The sequence below is a fragment of the Lynx rufus genome, unplaced genomic scaffold (genome assembly GCF_022079265.1).
Source record: "Lynx rufus isolate CCGP_SWC_20201006 ecotype Redwood Valley unplaced genomic scaffold, mLynRuf1.p SCAF_15, whole genome shotgun sequence".
NCBI classification, from domain to species: domain Eukaryota; kingdom Metazoa; phylum Chordata; class Mammalia; order Carnivora; family Felidae; genus Lynx; species Lynx rufus.
Window position 1 is genome coordinate 38,247,585 of NW_025814829.1, and position 22,634 is coordinate 38,270,218.

Genomic DNA, 22,634 nt, shown 5'->3' on the forward strand with positions numbered 1-22,634 from the left:
TCAGAAATCATATAAGAGATCTCCCAAGACCCTTCATGGAATTGTGAGGGTAAAAATGTCTTGTGAATTTCCTAGGCTAAGATGGGCAGTGATGACAGCTTTTCACACTGGTCTAGTGGAAATGGAAGAAATAGCCAGCTCCATGAAGTTTGCCCCTTCTCCCAGAGGCCACCTGTCAATGACAGCGTTAGAAACCTGGGATTCCCCACAAACCTCTCTCCTACACTAGCACTGGCCACTACATTGTGACAGCAAATCACCTAGGTGAGCCAGAGTCTTCTAGCTATTCCTCACAGGGGTATAGTACAAGTTAGAGCCAGGAATCCTAACTGAGGAGGATGTGGAAGTGGTGGGAATTGCATTTGCATTATTTACACATTAGCCCAGCATAGCAAATCTGCCTTCTCAGCGGAAATGACCCAAGGCATTGTGAAGGGCAAGTTGCTGACCCAGAAGGAGGGTAACAGCAGCAAGGTGCTACCGCTAACCAAAACACAAACATGGGTTAATGGAATAGAGTCCGAGCTCTGGTGACTGGATCTTACTTTGGAATGGCCCTTCATCCACTCCTCATCCCCCAGGCTCCCAAACTAAATGCCATTGCTTTTTGAACACCTATGACATTTCACATTAGAATATGGTCTTGGCAGCAAGGGGAGGGGGGAAGCCAGTGACCTCCAAGAGTCCCCATCTGAGGTCTAACTGAGCCTCCTCTGGCTTTGGGACAGCAAATCTAAGTACATTTTGGACCTCAGGAACCTGGGATAAGAGTCTTTCTCCATGAGGCTGTGTACTTTTCCCTGTGCTTGGTCAAAGCAAGTCAGGGATGGCTCTTGCATGTTCTTCCTCGTGGCTTCTCGGGTCTGGAAGTCTATGTTTACCTGGAGACACAAACAGAGAGCATGGTCACAGGCCCTCAAGGGCCAAGGTGCCTGGCAACTGCTCCTAGCTATGTAATAATTACTAATGACAGTATCTTATATATGTAAGCTTAGTCATGCTTTTCAAACTGTTTTCATGGAGGTTATCCCTTTTAATCCCAGCAAGAATCCTGTGAGGTCTGAAGACCAGACATTCTTTGTCTCAATTTACAGATAAGGACACTGAAGAAAAGAGAGACTAAAAGGCTGCTCTAAAGCAGTATGGAAAGTTAGTAACAGAGCCAAGGCAAAATCCCAAATCACTTAACTCCTAATCCAGGGGTCTTCATGATGTCAAGCAAAGACTGAGACTGAAGGTAAGTATTAATGTGGATTCCCTAAAGGAAGCTTGCCCTCTTGTTTGTTCTTAACCACTAAAGAAACAAATGCCCCAGGAGGAGAGATTATGGTTAGAATGAACATCTCTGTTCTAAGCAGCATTTTAAAGGGTCTACAGCATCCTGGGCACTGGGCAAAGACCTCCTACCTCCCAAGTCAAAGAATAATTGAAGAGTCCTAGGTATATAGCACACCAAAACTCGTAGACAGCAAACATTTTGCTTCTATAAAATCCTCCCAAGTAAAATTCTGTTTTATAACTCAGCACAGCCATATATATTCATTTTATTACTAAAAATGATAATAACTTATTATAAATGACTGTAATGACTCATTAATAGACAGTGACAGATGTTGACGAGGTGCTTTATCCCTAATACTCAGAGTAGTCTTGAAAGGTACACTTTCACTTTGGGGCAAATGGGAGTCAGAGAGACTAGATAACTCAGATAAGACCACACAGCTTCTAACTGGTAGAGCTGAGACTGGAATAAGATTCCAAAGTGGATGCTCATCCCATTAACCTGTGCTGCCTTCCACTAGGAAAACTAACATGGATTCAATGGCATCTATCCTTACAGAATCCCTATAGAAACACAGGTCTTGCAGGCACATGTTTGAAAGACAACTAAAGCACTCCTAATAGAGCCCCTCTTTAGAAGCCCTGGGCTGTGCACTTTAGAAGTGATCCTCTTTTCATTAAGAGCCATCAGAGCAGCAAGGCTCAGTTCAGAAGACAGTCCCCAACAAGACTGGCTCAAACCCCCGCCAAGAGAGAGATGTGAGCCAGGAGCCATGGATAGAGGTCTTACAAGACTCTCGCCACCGCCAACACACCTCCCTCGGAGCCTGCACATCCACAAACTCCTCAAAGATCCTATGGGCCTTGGAGACCAGTTTTGCAGTTGATCTGGTCTTCTTGAACTCCTCACAGGCCAGCCAGAATTCTAGGTTCTCCTCGCTGAACTCGGTCTTCAAAAAGGCGCGGAAGGCGGCCACCCCATCTGTGGGTGTGGGGAAGGTGAAAAGGAAGAGAGATAGGAAGAGGCATAAGCTCACGGACTGTAGATCAAAGAGAGAAAGGTAGTAATAATGTGAGACTGGCCCTGATTGTCCAACCCCCACTGCTCCTCCACATCCTCTTGGAGACTCTACCTCTTAAACACACCGGTATCCCCGGAGGCAGGCTCTGCTTCCTACTCAAGGATCAGAGTGATATTAGGGAGAAATGTTTAGGAAGCCACAGTAATAATGACTGTGGGAAACCCTGGTCACTGCTCATCAGCCCTCAGTGGTCACTCTCTGTCCCCTAATGCAGAGTCAGCTGTCCCCTGAGTCTAATGAGGCCAAAGTGACATTCGTAATGCATTCTGAACCCTAATCCAAGTCAACCACCCTAAAAAAACAATCTTTTACAAGACAAACTACCGGAGGGTGTGAATGCCTCAGGAAAAATCCTTCACTACTACCAGAAGAACTTCTGAAAGTAAACACCCTACTGAAATTCAGTCGCTGAAGCCATTCTATTGCCTGCAAAAGATTCCCAGCCTCTTTTAAAACCTTTTGAGGCCCCATGTTTTATTTTTTTTTTATTTTATTTATTTTTTTATTTTTATTTTAAAAAAAAAAATTTTTTTTTCTACGTTTATTTATTTTTGGGACAGAGAGAGACAGAGCATGAACAGGGGAGGGGCAGAGAGAGAGGGAGACACAGAATCGGAAACAGGCTCCAGGCTCTGAGCCATCAGCCCAGAGCCCGACGCGGGGCTCGAACTCACGGACCGCGAGATCGTGACCTGGCTGAAGTCGGACGCTTAACCGACTGCGCCACCCAGGCGCCCCTGAGGCCCCATGTTTTAATGGTTCATCCCATGGATACTTTATTTTAAAAGATCCTGCTTACCAAATTACGTGTTTTAATTAAGATTAACTATAATTTTCTCCCAATGACTTAATGATGAACACACCTTTTCATTTTTTAAAATCAATGTCATGCGGGGCGCCTGGGTGGCTCAGTCGGTTGAGTGTCCGACTTCGGCTCAGGTCATGATCTCACAGTCCGTGAGTTCGAGCCCCATGTTGGGCTCTGTGCTAACAGCTCAGAGCCTGGAGCCTGCTTCAGATTCTGTGTCTCCCTGTCTCTCTGCCCCTCCCCTGCTCATACTCTGTCTCTGTCTCAAAAATAAATAAAAACATTTAAAAAAATAGATAAAATAAAATCAATGTCATGCATGTTGCCAAAACAGAGCAACGTGCTCTGATTCTAATCAGAATAAGATGAGCAGGGTTACCACATAGATTTGGAAAACAACATTCATTGATTGCCTATATACTCAGCTAATGTTTTTATATTAAAATATATTTTATGAATTATCTTAACCCTCAACATACTCTTCACTATTCAAATAAGAGCTACAGCTTTCTACAAACTGTCCTCAGGGGATGGGCAGACATAGCCTAGAATAAAGTGACTGCGTTGGTTAAAAATTACTCTGAGGGCACCTTGGATGGCTCAGTTGGTTAAGCGTCTGACTTTTTTTTTTTAATTTTTTTTTCAACGTTTATTTATTTTTGGGACAGAGAGAGACAGAGCATGAACGGGGGAGGGGCAGAGAGAGAGGGAGACACAGAATCGGAAACAGGCTCCAGGCTCCGAGCCATCAGCCCAGAGCCCGACGCGGGGCTCGAACTCCCGGACCTCGAGATCGTGACCTGACTGAAGTCGGACGCTTAACCGACTGCGCCACCCAGGCGCCCCAAGCGTCTGACTCTTGATTTCAGCTCAGGTCATGATCTTACCATTGCGAGATCGAGACCCGAGTCAGACTTTGCACTGGGTGTGGAGCCTGCTTGGGATTCTCACTCTCTCTCCCTCTGCCCTTCTCCCACTCTCTCTCTCTAATCAAAAGAAAAAAAAAGACTCTGGCTACAATGTTTTCTTTCTTTTCTAAAATTTGTCAAAAGGACAATACGTTAACAGTTCTTAATTCTAAGGGATGGAATCACCTGAGTATCTGAGGCCCACCAATGTGCACCAGGACAATGTGTTGCCCAGGATCATGGATTGGTGGCGCCATGCTGTTGCCATATTTAAATGTTTGTTTTTTCTTTTGTGAAACATTTTCATTTCTCCTAATTAAAGTTATTGGGTATCTTTGTCTTTAAAATAGATGTTATGGGGCACCTGGGTGTCTCCATCAGATGAGCACCTGATTTCAGCTCAGGCCATAACCTCCAGGTTCATGAGTTTGAGCCCTGCATCAGGCTCTGTGCTAACAGCTCAGAGCCTGGAGCCTTCCCAGGCCTCAGATTCTGTATCTCCCTCTCTCTCTGCCCCTCTCCCACTTGTGTTCTCTCTCTCTCTCTCAAAAATAAATAAACATACATTTAAAAAAATAGATGTTATAATTCCCTCATTAGAACAACAGTCATAAAAACCAAGCCTTTACTTGCAAGGGGCAGGAAATTGGGGTAGAAAAGGGTTTTGATGCAATTCCCAAAGTCAAGCTTTAAATCAAAAAGAAATCTAAGTTTGGAGGCCTGAGTTTCACGTGTTTATCAAAAGCAGAGTAGCCATGAAATTTACCATCTAAGCCAGGACATTTTTGAGAGTGAAGAGGGCCATGCCTATTAATTACACAGAGACAATGGGCATAAACCATGACCACCACAGGCAAAAACCAGGACATACGGTCACCTTAAGACAAGACATATGGTCCTCTAAGACAAGGAGTATGGAGAAAGCAGAATATGATGTAAGGTTGTTTTCCATCAGGGAGGATGTAAATAAAATTGCTCCTGTGCCAGGGAAGGAAGAGGGGGGTAACATAGGTTAGACTCCTATGAGAGGTTGGCTCAGGGCCCCACTCACCCTCATTCTTACATTGGGTTTAAAACCTTGAAGAGGGAGTAGAAATCCAAGATAAAATGAGAATCAAAGACAGCATGAAACACTAACGTGGCAATGATTAGGCAGAGAGATGGCTAGAGAATCACTCAATCAATGATTTCTTTTATAAACTACTAATGCACAAAACACTTGCATCAGAAAACAGGTCATAAAATCCCTGCCCATAAAAACCCTTGTGGATGCTCTTTTTTCCATACCTTGTCTCCTCCAAGTTCTTACAAAGGTAATCCAGAAGTTTCCACAGGCTCTGGGGAACTCAGACCTGAGAGCTAGCCTGCCTGCCTGCCAGGAGATTGCCATTGCTTGCAGAAGAGGCACCTGTAGCAGGGGCTAGAGGCAGAGGCGGGGTAGAATACCATTTGGAGCTGTGGAAGCCTCCAAGGAGATTCAGTGCCCATGAGAGCCAAGGCAGAGCTGGCTCAGCAAGGTGGTCTCTAAGCAGCGGATGGACACTATCAGTGGATGCAAGGAGGACCTAAAGACCACAGGCCAAAGGCCTTCTCCAGCTGCTTTTCCACTGTGGGCAGGGCGTGGGAAGGAAAGGGCAGGGAGAGAATGCTAAAACACTGCATGTATCTAAAACCGTAAATTCAGGGGCGCCTGGGTGGCTCAGTCAGTTAACCACCTGACCTTCAACTCAGGTCATGATCTCATGGCTCATGAGTTTGAGCCCTGCGTTGGGCTCCATGCTGACAGCTCAGAGCCTAGAGCCTGCTTTGGATTTTGTGTCTCCCTCTCTCTCTGCCTTACGCCCCCCCTCCCTCACTCTCTCTCTCTCAAAAATAAATAAACATTAAAAAAAAACATTAAAAGAGTAAATTCAAAGTGACTTGGAAGAGTTACTTGGACGAGCCTGTTGTTTTTAAATCAGAAGAGACTAAATAAATACCTTGAATGGCAAAGCTGAAAGTTTGCTGTTAATGTTAGATTTTGTGTTATTTTCCATTGAACAAAAACAAGTGCTTGCGAGCAACCTGAATCAAGTTACAGATAAAGAAAGAACATTACCTTTCTGCCTTCACTGATGGCATTGGTGAAGAGAACGCTGCTCGGGAAACCATCCATGCTAGACAAGATGCAGACATTATCTCCTTTCATCAAAGTCTCAACTGTGTTGGGCCTTTGTGCAGATTAAAAAAGAGAGAGCACCTGCAAAGTGCCCTCGGGAATATTGCTGAACTTTTCTCAATTGTATAGAGCAAGAAGCTTGGAGGAGGGGCTTGACAGAGTTCACACAGGTAATACTATGTAGCATTAAAAATATAAGGTATATTAATTCCCAATCCAACACAGCAATAATGCCACCTCCACCCATCCATTCACTCATTCACACACACCCATTATGGGACCCAGGCATTCTGCGAGGGGCTAAAAAATAGGCACAACGAAGCCCTCAGAACTTACAGTGAGAGGCTATTTGAGCCAAGAAAACATAATTTGGTAATTACGGTATACGTGAAGAGTGGTATGACAGGGAAAGCAGACGTTGCTGGGAAAGTACCCAGAAGGGGTGCCTGAGCCAGACCTGAGGAGGAAAGGCAAGATGTGCAGGAGGGAGAAGCTTCTAAGCTGAGATGTGAAGTTGAAGAGCCAGAAGCTAAGTGAAAGAAGGGAAGAGAAGGTGGAGAAGAGTCTGGCAGGAAGGGGGACCCACACAAGTGAAGGCCTAGAATTAAGAGTGTTCGAGTAATTAGAAATAGTTCAAGAAGATTAGGGTTTAATAATGATAATAATAATAACAGCAACAATAATAATAATGTTAACAATTATTGGGGTGCCTGGGTGGCTCAGTCAGTTAAGCGTCCGACTGTTGATTTTGGCTCAGGTCATGATCTCATGGTTCGGGAGTTCAAGCCCGGAGTTGGGTTCTGTACTGACAGCACAGAGTCTGTGGGGATTTTCTCTGTCTCTCTCCTCTCTCTCTCTCTCTCTCTCTCTGCCCCTCCCCTGCTCTCACTCTCTCTCCAAATAAAAAAAACATTAAAAAAAATAATGTAAACAATTATTGAGCCCACTCATAAGATACATCAAGAGGTCTGTGAAAGAGCCTGAGAGATAGAAGGATAACACAGCACTGCAAAAAGCCAGGGAAGCGAACGTTTCAAGGAGGAGGAAGCGGCCACGTGTCCAGCACTACCCAGAGGTCAAGCTAGCTATGGGCTGAGATGTGGCTGTTGGATTCGGTGGTGAGATTCAGCAACCATGGGAAGGAGCAGCTTTAGTGGTGTAATGGGGATCCTGGGCACACTGTGGTGAACGTGGTGGTGAATGAGAGGAGAGGAAGCAGAAAACAGTGAACTCAGATGTCTCTTGCAAGAAGGGGAGTAGAAAGATCAGATAGCTTTACTAGAAGGAAACAGGAGGTCAGGAAAAAATGCGGTTTTCTGTGTTTTTGTTTTTTGTTTTGTTAGTCTTGAGTATGTTTGATGTGGATCTAATCAGAAAAGACTGGTTGAATAGGAGGAGTTGAAATTAAAGGAAAGAGTTTAACTAATAAAATGTTACCCCTAGGAAGGTAGAGAAGTAAGCCTGAGAACAGAATTATGATGGAGAGAAGAGGGCTGCGTGTGGATACCAGGAAGTTTCTAGTTTGGGTGCCAGAAAATGAAGGAAGGAGTTCCTGTCTGATTTTAGCAGGAGAAGGTGGTGGGACCTAGGGATGGTAGGGTTTTATTTTGATATATTTATTTGGGATTTGGGGCAGGGAGTTTTATCTATTTACTATATGCCATACTTTTTGCTGGAGATTTTGCAAACACTAGCTCAATTTATTTTCACAACAATGCTGATCCATAGATAGTAGCACTCTCATTTTCCAAATGAAGACATAAGGCTTACTTGCAGAAGTCGAAGCAATGTCCCAGTTACACAGCTGGCAAGAAAAGCCAAGTTTCCCTACCAGGTCCCTATGACTCCAAAGCAAGATCTTTCCAGATGTATTGCAGGCAGAAGGAAAAGAGCAAGGGAAGATAAAAGATTAAAGAAACGAAAGAATGTATCTGATGAAGGAAAATTCTGGAGAAGGAGGGGGACCCAGAAGAAGTAGAAGAACTTGTGCTCCTTAAAATCAGAGTAGAATAAAAGAAAGTAGGGTGGATGAAGACGGAAAGAATTGGTCAGGGAAGGGACATATCTGAGATACGTAAGTTTGAACAGCCTTGATCTTCGTTAATTTGCGGTGAAGTCCCTGTGAAGGTGGTCTGCCTCCATATGCTAGGTTTGCAGGATACGACATGAGTAAATCAATGAAGTCACCACCTCACAGAACTCAAAAGCTAGTCTAGGGTCACAGATAGTGAGCAATAATTTAAGATAATTAATTGAATAATTATAAGTCCAGTGTGTGTGGTAGGGGTTTGGGAAGGGTTGACAACAGCTACTTTGGAAAAATGAATAGGAACATGATAAGAAACAGGCAAACACTTGCAAAGGCCTAGGTTCTAGTTCCTGGACAAGGTTACGATGCACCAAGAAGGAAGCAAGAACTTTTAGTTTGGAGATGTGCCTCTCAGTCAAAGAAAGGACCATCAGGTCCAGGTTGGTAAAGGAAGCTTAAACCCAGAGAACAGCAGGATTTAGGATCTAAACATTGGGACACAGGAAAAGGGGAGGAGGATAAACAGGAGGTTTAAAAAAAGTTGAAGTTAGAGGAGGAATCTTGAAAACAACCACCGCAGGCACTGATCGAGCACTTTGGGCCACGCACTGCATTAAATGCTTTAGGTACCTCTGGCATACTTATAGCATAGGTCCTCATATTATTGCCATTTGTAGAGAAGTAAGTGAAGCTTAGAGAAGTTAAATAACTTGCCTGAGGTCACATGATTAATAAGTGGCATGGATACCAAATTATAAAGCAGGTGTTCTTATGTGAGTCAGGAGTCCAGTCTCCAGCTCTGCATCACGGTGGGGCCCAAACGATGCCTGCACCAGCAATGGCTGGGGGTGGGGGGGAATGGAGGGAGTGCTATCTCAGCCCAAGACAAGGGGGCCATGAGTAACTCCATGGATGGTGAGGTTTCCAGGAATGATGGCAATAGATGAGATGGGGAGAAATCGAAAGAGTCCCTGTGGAAGGCAGAGTTGTATCTTGGGTAGAAGAACAACCTAGAGACAAGGATGGGCACTGGATTACATTAGAAGCCATGGAGACGGACTCAGGAGGAATGGGGATTTGAAGTAAATGTATGGCAAACTCATACCCAGCTCATGACTTCCTGTCAACTTCACTGAGGCAGCCTACAGAACCTTTCTGGTCCCACCTGGGATGGGAGCACCACTGTCCCAGTTGGGAGCATCCCTTCTGATCACAGTCAGGCCCATAATTAGCTCTATGACCTCGGACAACACATTCGACTTCCCTGGGTCTCAGCATCTTCATCTGTAAAGTGAGGGGTTGGATCTTATTAACTCTCCCTGGGGAAGAGTCTGCTCTGCGCTCCCTTTGCAAGTCAGGCCTGCACCAGACACAGCTCTTAGCTGATTGTTTTCCGTCCTCCTCCTCAGCAACATCATCACCACAATGCACTGAGGATTTACCCCGAACCAGTTCTGCATTGTCCAATCTACATATGTCAACTCACTCAATCTTCACACCAACCCTATTATCAAGGCAGAGGTTCTGGAGTCAGAGAGCCCGTCTGGGTCCGAATCTGTGCGACCTCAGAAAATGTCCTCACATCTTGAAGCCCACATCATCTCACCTGTAAAATGGGAATAATGCTGGGACTTACTGCACCGGATTGTTCTGAGAACTGAATGAGGCGATCCACGTAAAAGTGCCCAACGCTCATTACATGCAGTCAGTAAATGTTGGCTTTGTGAGTTTGTCTCACAAAGAGGGAAAGTGAGACTTGGAGAGTTTGGGTTCAATGTTTGCAGTCACATGGCCAGTAACAGGGGACAGTGGGTTCACACACATCTGTGTGACTTCAGAGCCCCCTCTGCCTGTGTCTCCTCTCGTGATCGCCGGAGAACCTCACGTCATCTCTTCCTTCAAAGGAGGGATGGACAATAACCCCAAATCAAGCTGTCGCACTGAAAGTACATCACAGTGGGGCAAATGTGACACCTAGCTTACAGAGCTGGAGATTCTCCCACAGGAGGACACCTGCCATCACCTTATCTGTGGTGACAATGGAGGCCTAAACTCTCTTCTTCCCGCAGCACCTCCCTGAGCATCCTTCCTGAGACACAGCAGCGTCACATAGAGCAGACTGGCACATTCCCCAACGGTGGCCTGGGGACACTGTAACAAAGCATGGCTGAGTGACCTTGTAAAGATGCCGAGCGCTTTCAGGCAGCCTCAACCCAAAAATGCGGTCATCTGCATTTCCAGGGCTGGTTTCAGACACAGTGGGAGGGGAACCAAAGCAAAATATGGCTCTTAAAATTTGTCAGGGATTTCAAAGGAAGAGCTTGAGGAGAGATGGGGAGGGTCCAGACCTGAGAAGCAGTAGCGTCTAGAGAACAGATTGTGGTAAAGAAAAAGCTCACAAAGCTCTGCACGGACTGTGCCTGCCCACAGCCCTCCTCTTCTGCTCCCCCACCCCTCTCCACCCCGATCTCTCACCACCCTCCATATTCCCAGGGCTGGCTCTGGAGGCAGGGGTGAGGGTCACTGTGCAAAGAAAAACTTCACCTGGGAACAATGGATGTGAGAAGGGGTGGGAGCCCCTCCCCCTCCCAGAGCAGATGGCGGGAGTGGGCTTTGTGTACAGACCACCTGGCCCACCTTTCCTGCTTCTGGGACCCAGCAAAGGAACGGGATGGGACCAGAGCCAGAGCCATTCCTCCTCGTCAGCTACATCCTTTCTTCCTCCTTCCATCCCCTCCCACCTCATCCCGGCCAAACTCTCTGTCTGGTCCTCGCCTGACTCTTCAGCATCTTTTCCCAGCGTCTCTCCCTTTTCTTCTGTCCTCTGTCCCTTGTTGCCCCTCCTCCCCTCTTCCCCCTTCCTTCTTTCCACCAGGACCCTCTCCTTCCCTTCTGCTTCTCCATAAACTGCAGCTGGTTAGAATGAAGGATGCCAGTTTACCTCTGAAAGGCTCATGAGCATTTATAGGCATCTCTCAGCATGACCTGCTTTGCATAAGCTGTGCTCCCCAGCCTGGGGCCCTGTGCGTGCCAAACCCTGCTCCCTCCCAGATACCCAGGTCCTGGAGTTTCTGAGTCCCCACAGATCCCAAGTAGAAGGAAAGAGTGACTCCTTTCTGATCCCTGGAGCCATTCTGCCTGGGATTGTGCCCTGGCTCTGACACACACTAGCTAGGTGTGACCTTGGGCACTATGCTTAACCTCTCTGTGCCTCAGTTCCCTCATCTGTGAAATGCAGATCCTAACAGTACCTGCTCCATGGAGCTTTGGGGGTGAAGGGAGTTAGGACACGCAGGGCCCGACACTCAGCGAGTGCTCCATGTGAGTTAGTGACCATGAAGCCTGTATTTTGGGGCTTAAGGTGCCATCATACAGAATAAACATGCCTAATGCCCCAAGACAAACCTGGTAACTTAAAGGTGGTGGGTGGTGAATAGTTCAGGAAGATGAGAGAGAAACAAAAGGATCTGTCTTTTTTTTTTTTAATTTCATTTTTTTTTATTTCACTTTGGTTTTCTCTGTATGACATTCTAAGAAGTCAAGGCTCTATGAACATTACACATCTTATTGAAATTAGTGTCTATCTAGTGCAGGAAGGGAGAGGCTCGTGTCCAGAATTCCTGGAACACTCAGCAGAATCTTGGCATCCCCCTGGGCATGCACAGAATCTCCAAGAACATACCCGTGGCCACACGTGCTGCCTGCTGCCGGCATCTTCCTCTTAGTTCTGTGATGCAGGGTGCTTACATAAGAACCGAAACTGGGTCACTATGAATGAGCAGTACAGCTGGTGCAGCGGGGAGGGTGGCTTAGGTAATAGTTCGACGTCCAGGAGCCCTGATTCAGCTGGCATGGGGTGGGCTGGAGCCCAGCTCAGTTCCCAGGCTTCGAAAAACACAAGATCGCAAGAAATATTTTGGGGGTACCTCTCTGTTTACCAAAGTGCTGTCCCAGACACCAGAGTTCTCTTGCATCCCTGATCAATAGGAAAAAATAAACTGGTGAATGGGTTTCAATGTCAGAGGATAAGAAAGGCAAATTTATTTATAAAATCCAGGATGCATATACTAATGGTGAAGTCAAAAATCTCTTTGATGCAGAACTGAGTTCACTCCTTTGAAATCTGTGATGAGAACAGCGTTAGGATCAAAGTCTTTCTTTTGTGTTATCTATAAAATAAAGGTTTTTAAACAAATAACTGGGGCTTAGCAAGGTTTAGGTAAAGAGATTATTTAGAGGACAAACTATTTCCAGTTACTGACATTTATTGGCAAGCAACTGGCATGCTAATTATACTTCAGCCTTGTGATTAACATAATTTTCTTCAATGATCTTCACTTTGTTAGTGTACGTATAGCAAAATGGTATGTTATAACAGTAGTAGGATTTGACAGGTGTTAGACTCTTCGAGCCAGAAAGGACATGAGAGATTAAGGCCTACATTGGACACAAAGAAATGGTAAGGCTCTAAGGTTGGATGGTTTCTTATTCCTAGGACGTGGTAGCAGAAGCCTAAGGACAGCCTGGGTCTTACAACTCCTATTCCAATCTTCTTTTCTATTTTATCAAGCAGAAGCTAGGTCAAGTAACAACAACGACAAAAACCAAGCTAGGGCCTGTATCCGCAACTAGTATAAGAAATTAGCAAGGAGTTTTCTATTGAAAGGGAAACAAAGAAAAATGTCCCTAATGGGTAAAAGCATTCACAAATGACTCCTTTAATACAAGGGAAGTGTTATAAAGCTCCAGGTACACCAGTCCATCAGCTAAAAGGTTCCCAAAATTAAATGTCCAGGAATATTTATCTAATTAGTTTGATACAGGAACACTGCAGGGAGTCTCAAAGAGGGACCACATCAGATTCGCCTGCTGGGTTGTTAAAAACTACATCCCCAGGGGGGATTCTCTCACATACACTGAAGGGAAATTGGGAAGGGATGAGGAAAGGATACCAAAAGCTCATGACATGAAGGGGGTGAGGTATTATGGAATATGAATAAGCACCCCCACTGACGATTCTAATACAGTCCCCACCCAACCCTCATGTTCAACCCCCAGCTGCCCATGGAAAGAAGCTGATGCCATTTCTAGCATACAGAAAGCATGAAATCCGTTTCCTCGATGAATTTAATGTTGTGTTATAACAAAAATAATTAAAAGAGTTCTCTTTTGTGGAGCCCTTCTACGTCATGTTATCATACTTAGCATTTCACAACCATAGCCACATTTAAATCTCAAACAATTATGCAAGGCAAGGCTTATCATTCTCCTTTTACAGATGAGGAAAGCGAGGTTTAGAGAAGTTGTGTAATTTGCCCAAGGTCACAGAGCCAGTAAGCGACAGAATGGATGTTGGAGGCCCATCCAATTGCTTTTCATTCAAACCTTTTCCAGCAGACTTTGAATAGTTACCTTATCTATTCCTGGCACTCCTTCTATAAAGGCTAAATGCACCCACATTCCTGGGTGCAAGTAAAGATCATAACAATGTAGAGAGGTTGGCAAAGAGGAAGAGAAACTTCTTTTCCATCCGTGTCTCCTTCACATACCTCTTTCTAACCCTTAGCCTCAGTTTATCCAGAAAACACACTTGCCATCTTTGTTTATTTACGGCAAACACCGTCCACCATACCCGCTGCATAGGTGGCATCATACCATCAAAGGGTTGTGCTGCCTTAGAACTTTGGAAGGCTGTAACACAGTCTTCAGTGTGTTTCTTGGAAAGCACAGGCCACCTGTGTCACCAAGATGCTCCAGATTCATCGCTTTACGTACTTATGTTTTAGAGTGTTTCTCAAGATTTAGTGGGCATAAATATTACTGGAGGGCTTGAGGAAAAACAAATTACTGAGTCCCACCCCTAGAGATTCTGCCTCCGTCGGTCTGAGACCAAACCCCAGAATTTTCACTTCTTACAAGTACCCAGCAGCTGCTGGGGCTGCTTTCTTTGGATCACACTTTGAGTAACACTGTTCCAGAATTTTTTGGCTTAGAGAAGGATGTGGGGAGGGCTATGCAATGAATGGAAACCTGATACTTAAACTGTACATTCTAAAGTTAATGACCATTTGGATGAATAATTAAGGAACTTCATTAGCTCATAATCTTAACGTTGTTGTTTGTTTTGGGTTTTCTGCTTGGTTGCTGTGTGACCAGATCAAGTCATTATATTTTTCTATATCTCAATCATTATCCCAAAGAGGCCAATTTTTAAAAACCAACAGCTTCCTTATTTATTGGTCTCCTTTTCTTAGAGGTGGATACTAACTCTGTGAATGCAAAAGAGCTTTCAATTATACTATTCCACTTGCCTGACATTCCCTGGGCCTGGTGGGGACAGGTCAGCACAGACCCTCCATGCTCTGGGCAAACAATGCAACAAAGCCAAGGACCAAATGGATGCCCAGGGTGAGGTGTTCTGTCATCCAGGTATAGGATCAGGCTAAAAAAAGTGAGAGAAAGGGGAAGAAACCCTGTCTACACTTTCCTCTTAAAACTGGAATGAATCCAACTTTTATGTGAAAATACACACACACACACACACACACACACACACACACAAAGGAAGGAGGGAGGAAGGAAGGAAGAAAGGAAGGAGGAAGATTCAGAGTTTGAACTGAATCAGAGTTCAGGACTGAGGGTCCCACTAAAAGTTGGACACGAACATCAGGAGGAAATCAAAGCACACAATTTTGTGCCTACTCTCCCGTAACCCGTCAGAAAAGAATTCTCCCACAAACTGGGAGTCTTTGCTGTCCTGGGTATGAGGTGCAGAGGCAGGAAGTCTTCTCGATGTGTACATGTACATGCACACACACATGCATACACACAAACCCTCCAGGGCAGTGTAAGGAGCATAGCTCACAGACACCAAGTCTAACTGTCCCTGGATGAGCAGGAAAAAGACGCCAAATTAACCCACATTAGAAATCCTTCTTTGGCTGATCAAGTCACCAGCAATTTCATTTTTCATTTGTTAGTTGGGGGAAAAAAAAGAAGCCCTCAGCAAGTGGCTGTCCCCCAGACCTCCATGGTATCTCTTCAGCTTGGTCCTGCACTTGTAAGCAAATGTGATTGGAAATCAAACTGGTTCAAATATTTGCTTTCCAGATTTTTCTCTTTCTAAAGTTTAAAAAATGAAGTTCCTTTCTTCTTTTCCTGAGGTTTGAGCCTGAGAAGAGCTCCCTACATGGTGGGACCCTGTCGAGGAGGAAAGGCTTCGTAACCCAGGTGCTTCAGCCCCTCATTTGGTTGCCTGAACAATTTCAGCTTTGAAGCAGCTTTACGTAACCCTGCAGGCAGCGCTGACTCAAACCACCTGCCGTAGGTGTTTGGTTATGGCTCAGTCTCCGGGATTGCTACAGACAGCATCCTAGAACAAGAGGGTAGTCCTGGATCCAGTCTCTGAAACACCGTATTCCAGATCCTTCATTGTAGAGATGAAGAACCAGATTTTCCAAGAGATTGAGGGACTCCATCAAGGCTGCCCAGCTATTTAGAAGCAGAACCGGGTTAAAATCATTCGGACACAGGTCTGACTACCAGCTAATGTTCTTAACTTAATTGTGCAGAAGCATATTCTCCAATTAAGTGCAAACAATGCTCTAAACTAAAAACAGACCCGCTGCTGCCAGGTCAGTAAGGACTTCTAATACTGACAAAATGGAATTTAAGAGGAACACCCAATATCAGGATTCTATCTGAAATCTTGAAACTCCCTAGCCTGTAGTCAGCACACTATTATTTCTTATGTCCACGTCTCAGAAGGCTGCATTCTCCACCAGGGAGGTCCTGTCCTGTCCACCCCCAACCAACTGCTTAGCACAGACTTCAAACATAATGAACACTTAGTACACCTTTATTGAAATAAATGAGTGCCCAAAACACTCAAGCAGAGTAGGGAAGGTAAAGATGCTCCATAAACTGAGAATGGGGGAAAAAAAGAATTATCTGAAATAGAAAACTCAGGGAGGACAGTTGCCTACATACAGAGGATTACCAGGGGGGTGGGTTCTAGACTAAAGCACATTGTTTCCGGAGCTCATTCGTGATTCTCCTTTCTTTACTTTTTAGGACATTTTGCTATCTTAATTGAAAGCCCTGCACACCTCTGATCAACCACTGTCCCTCCTGAGGGACCAGCACACATGCAATCCCTTTGGAAAAGCTTAATCAGCCCTAATTGAGTCACAGCATTAACCCAAATTAATTAGACTTTAAGAAAGTTGTCAACACCCTTCAAGGTAACCTGGGCTCCAACTCCTCCCTAGCCTTCACAGGGAGAAGGCTACGGAAATTCTGCCAGTGACCTGTGAATACAGGCCTCTTTCTTCTCAAAGATGTTCGCTCATTGGCTTTTTATTTCTATGCTAAACAGAAATCAAAACAGAACATCAGACTCCAGGAAGGATCACAGAACCTCCAAGTCCAAAACAACCTATTTCTGTTGTGCCTTGACAAAGAAGCAATGTGGTGGCCCCTTAGTGGAATCCCCATCTCAGAAAGGAGTGACTGCCTTCCTGGAAACCAAATACATCCAGGATGGAAGGAGAACCAAGTGTCTGCAGCTCTAAAAGTCACTGAATCAAACAAATAAAAGTAAACCTTTTAATCTCCAGGTCTTGTCACTGCAGCAGTTCAAATATACCCTAAGATTCCATCCGCTAATTTAATGACCATAAGCTTTGTCTCTAATGGCTCAGCATTAATAACTGGCAGCCAAATTTGCAAACTTATTCTTAAGGCACATTTATTTTGCATTTGATAAATAAGCATCATTAAAAAAAATACCACCATATTCTCACACAACACCTTTAAGTAGAAAACCCCAATAAAGGTGTCTTCTTGTGAAGATTCTCATACCCAGGTGACAGGTAGCACACAGGTGTTTCTATCACCATTTCAGAATGAGGAAACAGCCTCAGGGACTTGAACTAAGTGAGTCAGTTATGAGGCTGAAATAGAAACCAAACTTCAAGATGACCTTGAAGTAAATCCAGCCAGGAAAGAAGGTGTAAATTAATAGTGACACTTGTCTAGCCTAATGTGACTCCAGAAAACAAGTCAAAAAAATAGCCTCATAAAAACAAGCCTTCCTGCCAAATCCAAAGTATTATTGAACATATGCCATTACCTTGGCAAATTTACTACAGAAGCTGGCTGTTTGGGGTACAGCCACATGTCACACACACTCTACCTATGCTAGCTTGTTTTCCTTCCTGAATGTAGTCCACAGAACACTCAAATGACTATGTGTCTCACGAAACTACTTGCTACAATATATGCTTAGTCTTAGATCTCACATTTCATTTTAAAATCTGTTCAAGAGCATTTGTTAACTAGTTTACTAGGATCAGGGGCATAGTTAGAGGGAACAGCCCATCCAGCAGAGAGAAAAACCAGTTCTAAAGACATCTGAGGATTGGGGGACTCCATCAAGGCCACTCAATTACCTAGCAGCCGAGCTGGGTCAAAATCAAGAACATAGGTCTGAATATCAGCCAATGCCCTTAACCTCCTCTTACAAAAATCAAGTTCCCCAATTAAGTGGAAACAAGACTCTAAGCTAAAAGCTACCCTTCTGTACCCAGATCAATCAGGATTTCTACTATTGGCAGGAAGGGTATAAAAGGAACTCTGAAGGTCTGGGTAAAACCTTTCCTCTGCAAAAGACCCTCTTCTCTTCCTCACCCCTGCTCGCCCACTCCTATGTATTTCTTGCCACTAGGATTTCTTTTTTTGTTTTTAAAGTTTTATTTATTTATTTTGAGAGAGAGCGAGAGAGAGAACATGAGCAGGGGGAGGGAGGGGCAAAGAGAGAGAGGGAGAGAAAGAATCCTAAGCAGGGGCTCGAACCCATGAACTGAACCCTGAGATCATGATGTGAGCCAAGATCAAGAGTCGGGGCTTAACCGACTAAATTGCCCAGACACCCCACCAGTAGAATTTCAAAGCCTGATAATTTTGGACTTGCTTATGATGAGAAAAAAGCAAGAGCTGGAAAGTTTGGCTGGCATCAAAGCACCCTTTCCACCCCAAAATATGCATGATTACGTCTGTATCTGTTGGGGGACAAAAGGCATGAGAAATGAGGAAAAGGGAAAACAGAAAAGAAGGGGCAGCAGAAATATGTTCTAGTAAAAACCACACCAATCCAGAAACTGAGGAGCGTGATACAGCCGGAGTAGTAAAGCCCCAAAATAAAAAGCAACAAGAAAACACAAAACTATGCCAACTCAAGAGACTAACAAAACGCACAGAATATACATTTGATGGATGAGTAACCCAAGGCTCTCCAGGGACTTGGAGGGAGGTCATTTAATTTTATAAACAAGATCTGGGGTGGAAACTAGACGGTCATTCCCACTGAGCCCATCACTCCAACTCCCTAAACTGAATTCTTTCTTGCCAGAACTGCTGAAAATATGAAGGCTTCTTGGGACCATACTTTCAACCCAGAATGCAGGAAAGAAGGCCCTCTTCCCACTACACTTAAACTGTGTTTTGTTATCCATCTACTTCTCTAAGCAGGAGGCTCTGTGAGGGCAGGACCTGAGCTGTGTGGGGCACCCAGTACAGTACCTGGATCATGGTGGGAATTTGGTGCATCTTTTGCTAAACGGGTGATTTGCTGCGACACAATGAGACCTGACTCTACTTACACTTATGGGAGAGAAGCACGTCAAAGGAATCTGCCCACCTCGTGGCTTCTTCTGTGGATAGTCTCCTAGGAAAGAAGAAACATCTCTCTTGAATATTTCTGAAATGACCCCCCACCCCCACCCCGCCATCAGCAACCATTGAGATTTGCTCAGGCAAACAAATCAGAACAATGAGAGGAAGGGGTACAGACGAAGAACCACACCTGGATTCCTACAGTTCTGTCACTGTCGATGGGTACATTCTTAAGTAACTGATGGCAAACCTCAGTACTGGAATTCAGTGTGTTGAGTACATTAGATTTTAGTCTAAAAAACCAAGCTAAGTAAGCACATGATATAAAGATGCCAAGACAACAATGGAAAGAAACCAGCCTTAGAGTCAGAAAAGGTAGGCTGAGCTCCTGACTCCATATTTTACTGTGACATAAATCTCTTCACCTGTGCAAAGGGTATCATGATGCACATCCCAGAACCTTGCAAGGGTTAAAGGAGGTAACATCTAGGACATCATTTAACACAGCACTTGCACAGTACAGGCACTGAATCCAGATTATCTGAACCTAAACACATTTTTAGAGTATTTTTGAGTGCTTGTTTCCAAACTAAGAGCTCAGATGGCCAACTAAGTAGAACCAGGGAGTATCCTTCATCACAGATTCGTAAGAGTGGTGGATAATATGGTTCTCTTAAAAGTAAAAAGAGCTGGTGGCACCTGGGTGGCTCAGTCAGTTAAGCATCCGACTTCAGCTGAGGTTATAATCTCGTTTGTGGGTTCGAGCCCCACTGTGCTGACAGCTCGGAGCCTGGAGCCCGCTTCGGATTCTGTGTCTCCCTCCCTCTCTGCCCCTCCCTGACTCACACTCTGTTTTTCTCTCAAAAATAAAGAAACGTTAAAAAAAAAAGTAAAAACAGGGTTCCTATTCTGAATTAAATCATGCATTTTGAAAAGGAAAGTACACGTCCACGCACTCGCGTTTAGGGATATAAAAGAAGCTGCCAAGTGGCAGGGATTTACTGTCACCCGGCTCATCTGGTCAACAACTCAATAGAGAAGAACAGGTCCTACAGCCCTGAGGTGGGCACCCCATGGTGATCTCCCTGGGAATGCCAGGTGGCCGCACTACTCACTTTAGAGCACGGTTGGGTTTGTCGGGAAGAATAGCTGTGAAATCACTACACGAGTCTGACTTGTGAGACAGGCATCCCAGGCGGGTCCTCATCCCTTTGTTCCTGCAACAACACAGGGCAGAAGGACGGGGAACTGTTGTGATCGTACCTGTCAGCTCTAGAAAGGCCCCCCGGAACTGCTGCTGCAGGAGCCTCAGCTGCCTCCCCTGACCCCCCATCCTGCCCCAGGCGGTCCCTAAAGATTTCATGAACAAGAGGAGAGATACCTAGAAGATCAAGGGATATACTCACTCCCTAACTCGACTACTGGAATGGTAATAGGTACCCTACCCCCTAGAGGCTTAAGGCTTTTTCAAAGCTAACATTCAACTTGATAGTAAGTCAATGAAGGTCATTAGCTTGGAAGAATTTCTAAATTGGGATTCTCTGTAGGGAAAGGAAATACGGTGAAGACAAAATAACAATCCACATTTTGCTCTCCCACTAGGAGGGCAAAGGAGCAACAGCAGCAGTTTCTGATTGCAAACCCTTGGAAGTGGTACCCACACAGAGGGTAGAGAGTTGTTCGCATAAGACAGGGGTGCAGACCACAGAATCTCAGCACACAAATGAAGCTTTAAGGCAAATTAATTCTGACTCAGGTTCTCCCCACTCATCCCAAAACCTGGGGGGATATATATACTTATACATAAATGGCTACGGACCAGCAAGGACCAACACCCATAGGTGACTGCAATGAATGGTCAAGAACCAGGACCCCTTTCTCAGTTCTTTCATGGACTTCACTCATCTCTCATATTCCTACTTATATTCTGGCTTATCTCAATCAGCATGTTTACAATTTTAACACATATGTGTAAAATTCTTGTACTTTTTATTTTCCTAAGACGTTTAAAGGTTCTCTGTTATGGAGAATCCAATGGGAAATTACGCGAATGTCTCTTTCTGATTTACAACATCAGTGCCTTTTAACCTTTAACCAGAGATCAGCAAACTACGGCCCCACAAGATGCCTGTTTGTGTAAATAAAGTTTACTGGAACACGACAGCACCCATTCATTTCCATATTGTCTAAAGCTGCTTTCAAGCAGGAGGGCAGAGTTGGATGGTTACAATACAGACTGTATAAAACTCAAAATATTTACTCTCTGTCCCTTGACAGAGTAAGTTTACTGACCCTGGACCTTTAACCGTGGCAGCTCCTCGCATGCAGAGCAAAGGTAAGTGGGAAGGGTTTGGGGTAATCAAATCAGGACTTTGGAGTGACCTAAAAGGGCACCGCCACATGCACACTGGTAACAATTTGCCACAGAAATAGTCCTAGAGAAGTTATTTTCCATGTGGAAGGGAAGTTCTTCCAGCCTGGCTTTCCCTTCCCCTGTTTCACGAATCCTGGACCTGGGCAGAGACATTAGAAGCCATCCAATTCGATCTCTTCCTTTCACTCCACATGGGTTTTCATCCCTGTCCCAGCTTCTCCAACAAACGTCAACTGGGATGGTATTATATTTGGCAAGGGTGGACATTTGTATTCCACAGCCCATCTCCGAGAGCCTTTTAAAGCTGGAACATCCAAGTTCCCAGAAATATCCCCTCTCCTGCAGAAAACTGGGTCTGCACGTCCTATGTTCCCACCTCTGATCTCAGCCAGGCGCATTATGAAGCCATCGATTTTGTGGCATTTTAAAACATTGGTGCTAGCCATTCTATCTCCGGCGATGGTGAGCATGTTATGTCCACTCACTCTTACAAATCACAGGGTGCTCTGACACCAGGCCACGTGAGCAACTGATTAAGGGCCCCTGAGTCACCACATTCCATGAATTCAAGTAAAGGTCTTGCTCTGGCTGCACCAAGGCCAAAACCCAATTTTCAGGGAGTACATTCACTCCTCGGTGCCCCAGAATCATCAATCACAGAATAGTCAGGTCAATGCCCCCAAAGAGCAATTAAGAGGACTTCAAAAAATGGCAAATCCACAAAAGCCATCTAACTAAGTTTAGCAGGGGCCAGTGTACAGGGTATACTTGTTACCAAGACAACGGTGATTCTCCCAAATAGTTTGCAAAGATCTTCCACAAGATATTCTTTGGGGCCAAATGGTTTTGATTTTCCATCTTGTGTAGCTGAGACCTGAATTATAACCCTGTTAGTTAGGTCTGAAATAATGGGAGCAGAAGTGAGAGTCAAAGGTTAAGGTTACTTAAAAACAACAACAACAACAACACAAAACCAGAAATCAAAGCTTGCCCTCATCTCTCTTCCCTGTTCAGTACCTTATAGAGGTCCCTAAATGGTTCAGTACAAGCTCATGCACAGTCCCACCCCATGAGTCCCACCAGTCAATAGGAGGGTTCGGCGCTAAGGCAGGTCCCGTTTGCAAGGCCACAACTTTGCAAGAAGCACCCAGGAAGGACAGCATGGTCCACACAGATGGCCTGAGGGGCTGGATGCAAGTGGACCACCCGTGGGATTAGAAGGCTGGGGCAGGCTCAAACAGCAGGGGAGAAAGGGGAAAGGGACAGGCGCGGGAAAACAGGTTAGCATCATTACCTGCGTGGCATCAGTAAAGCGGCCAT

At 44.9% G+C, this 22,634-nt stretch overlaps 1 protein-coding gene across 1 annotated transcript; it reads right to left on the reverse strand.

Moving 5' to 3' along the window:
* Positions 1–651: 651 nt before the first annotated feature.
* On the reverse strand, positions 652–22,634 carry RGS8 (regulator of G protein signaling 8). Its single transcript, XM_047077301.1, has 5 exons — positions 22,609–22,634; positions 20,056–20,157; positions 18,928–18,992; positions 2,097–2,263; positions 652–881 (listed from the first exon to the last, which is right to left on the reverse strand). The coding sequence occupies exons 1-5, from the start codon at positions 22,632–22,634 to the stop codon at positions 699–701; spliced, it is 543 nt and encodes a 180-aa protein (XP_046933257.1). The 3' UTR covers positions 652–698.

Excerpts from the sequence above, each read along its gene's own strand:
- RGS8 (XM_047077301.1), bottom strand. The coding sequence starts at position 22,634 with ATGGCCGCTTTACTGATGCCACGCAG. Across the intron at positions 20,158-22,608 it reads GCTTTACTGATGCCACGCAG|GAACAAAGGGATGAGGACCC; the intron begins GTAATGATGCTA and ends GTGTTGTTGCAG. Across the intron at positions 882-2,096 it reads ATGTGCAGGCTCCGAGGGAG|GTAAACATAGACTTCCAGAC; the intron begins GTGTGTTGGCGG and ends TTGTGTCTCCAG.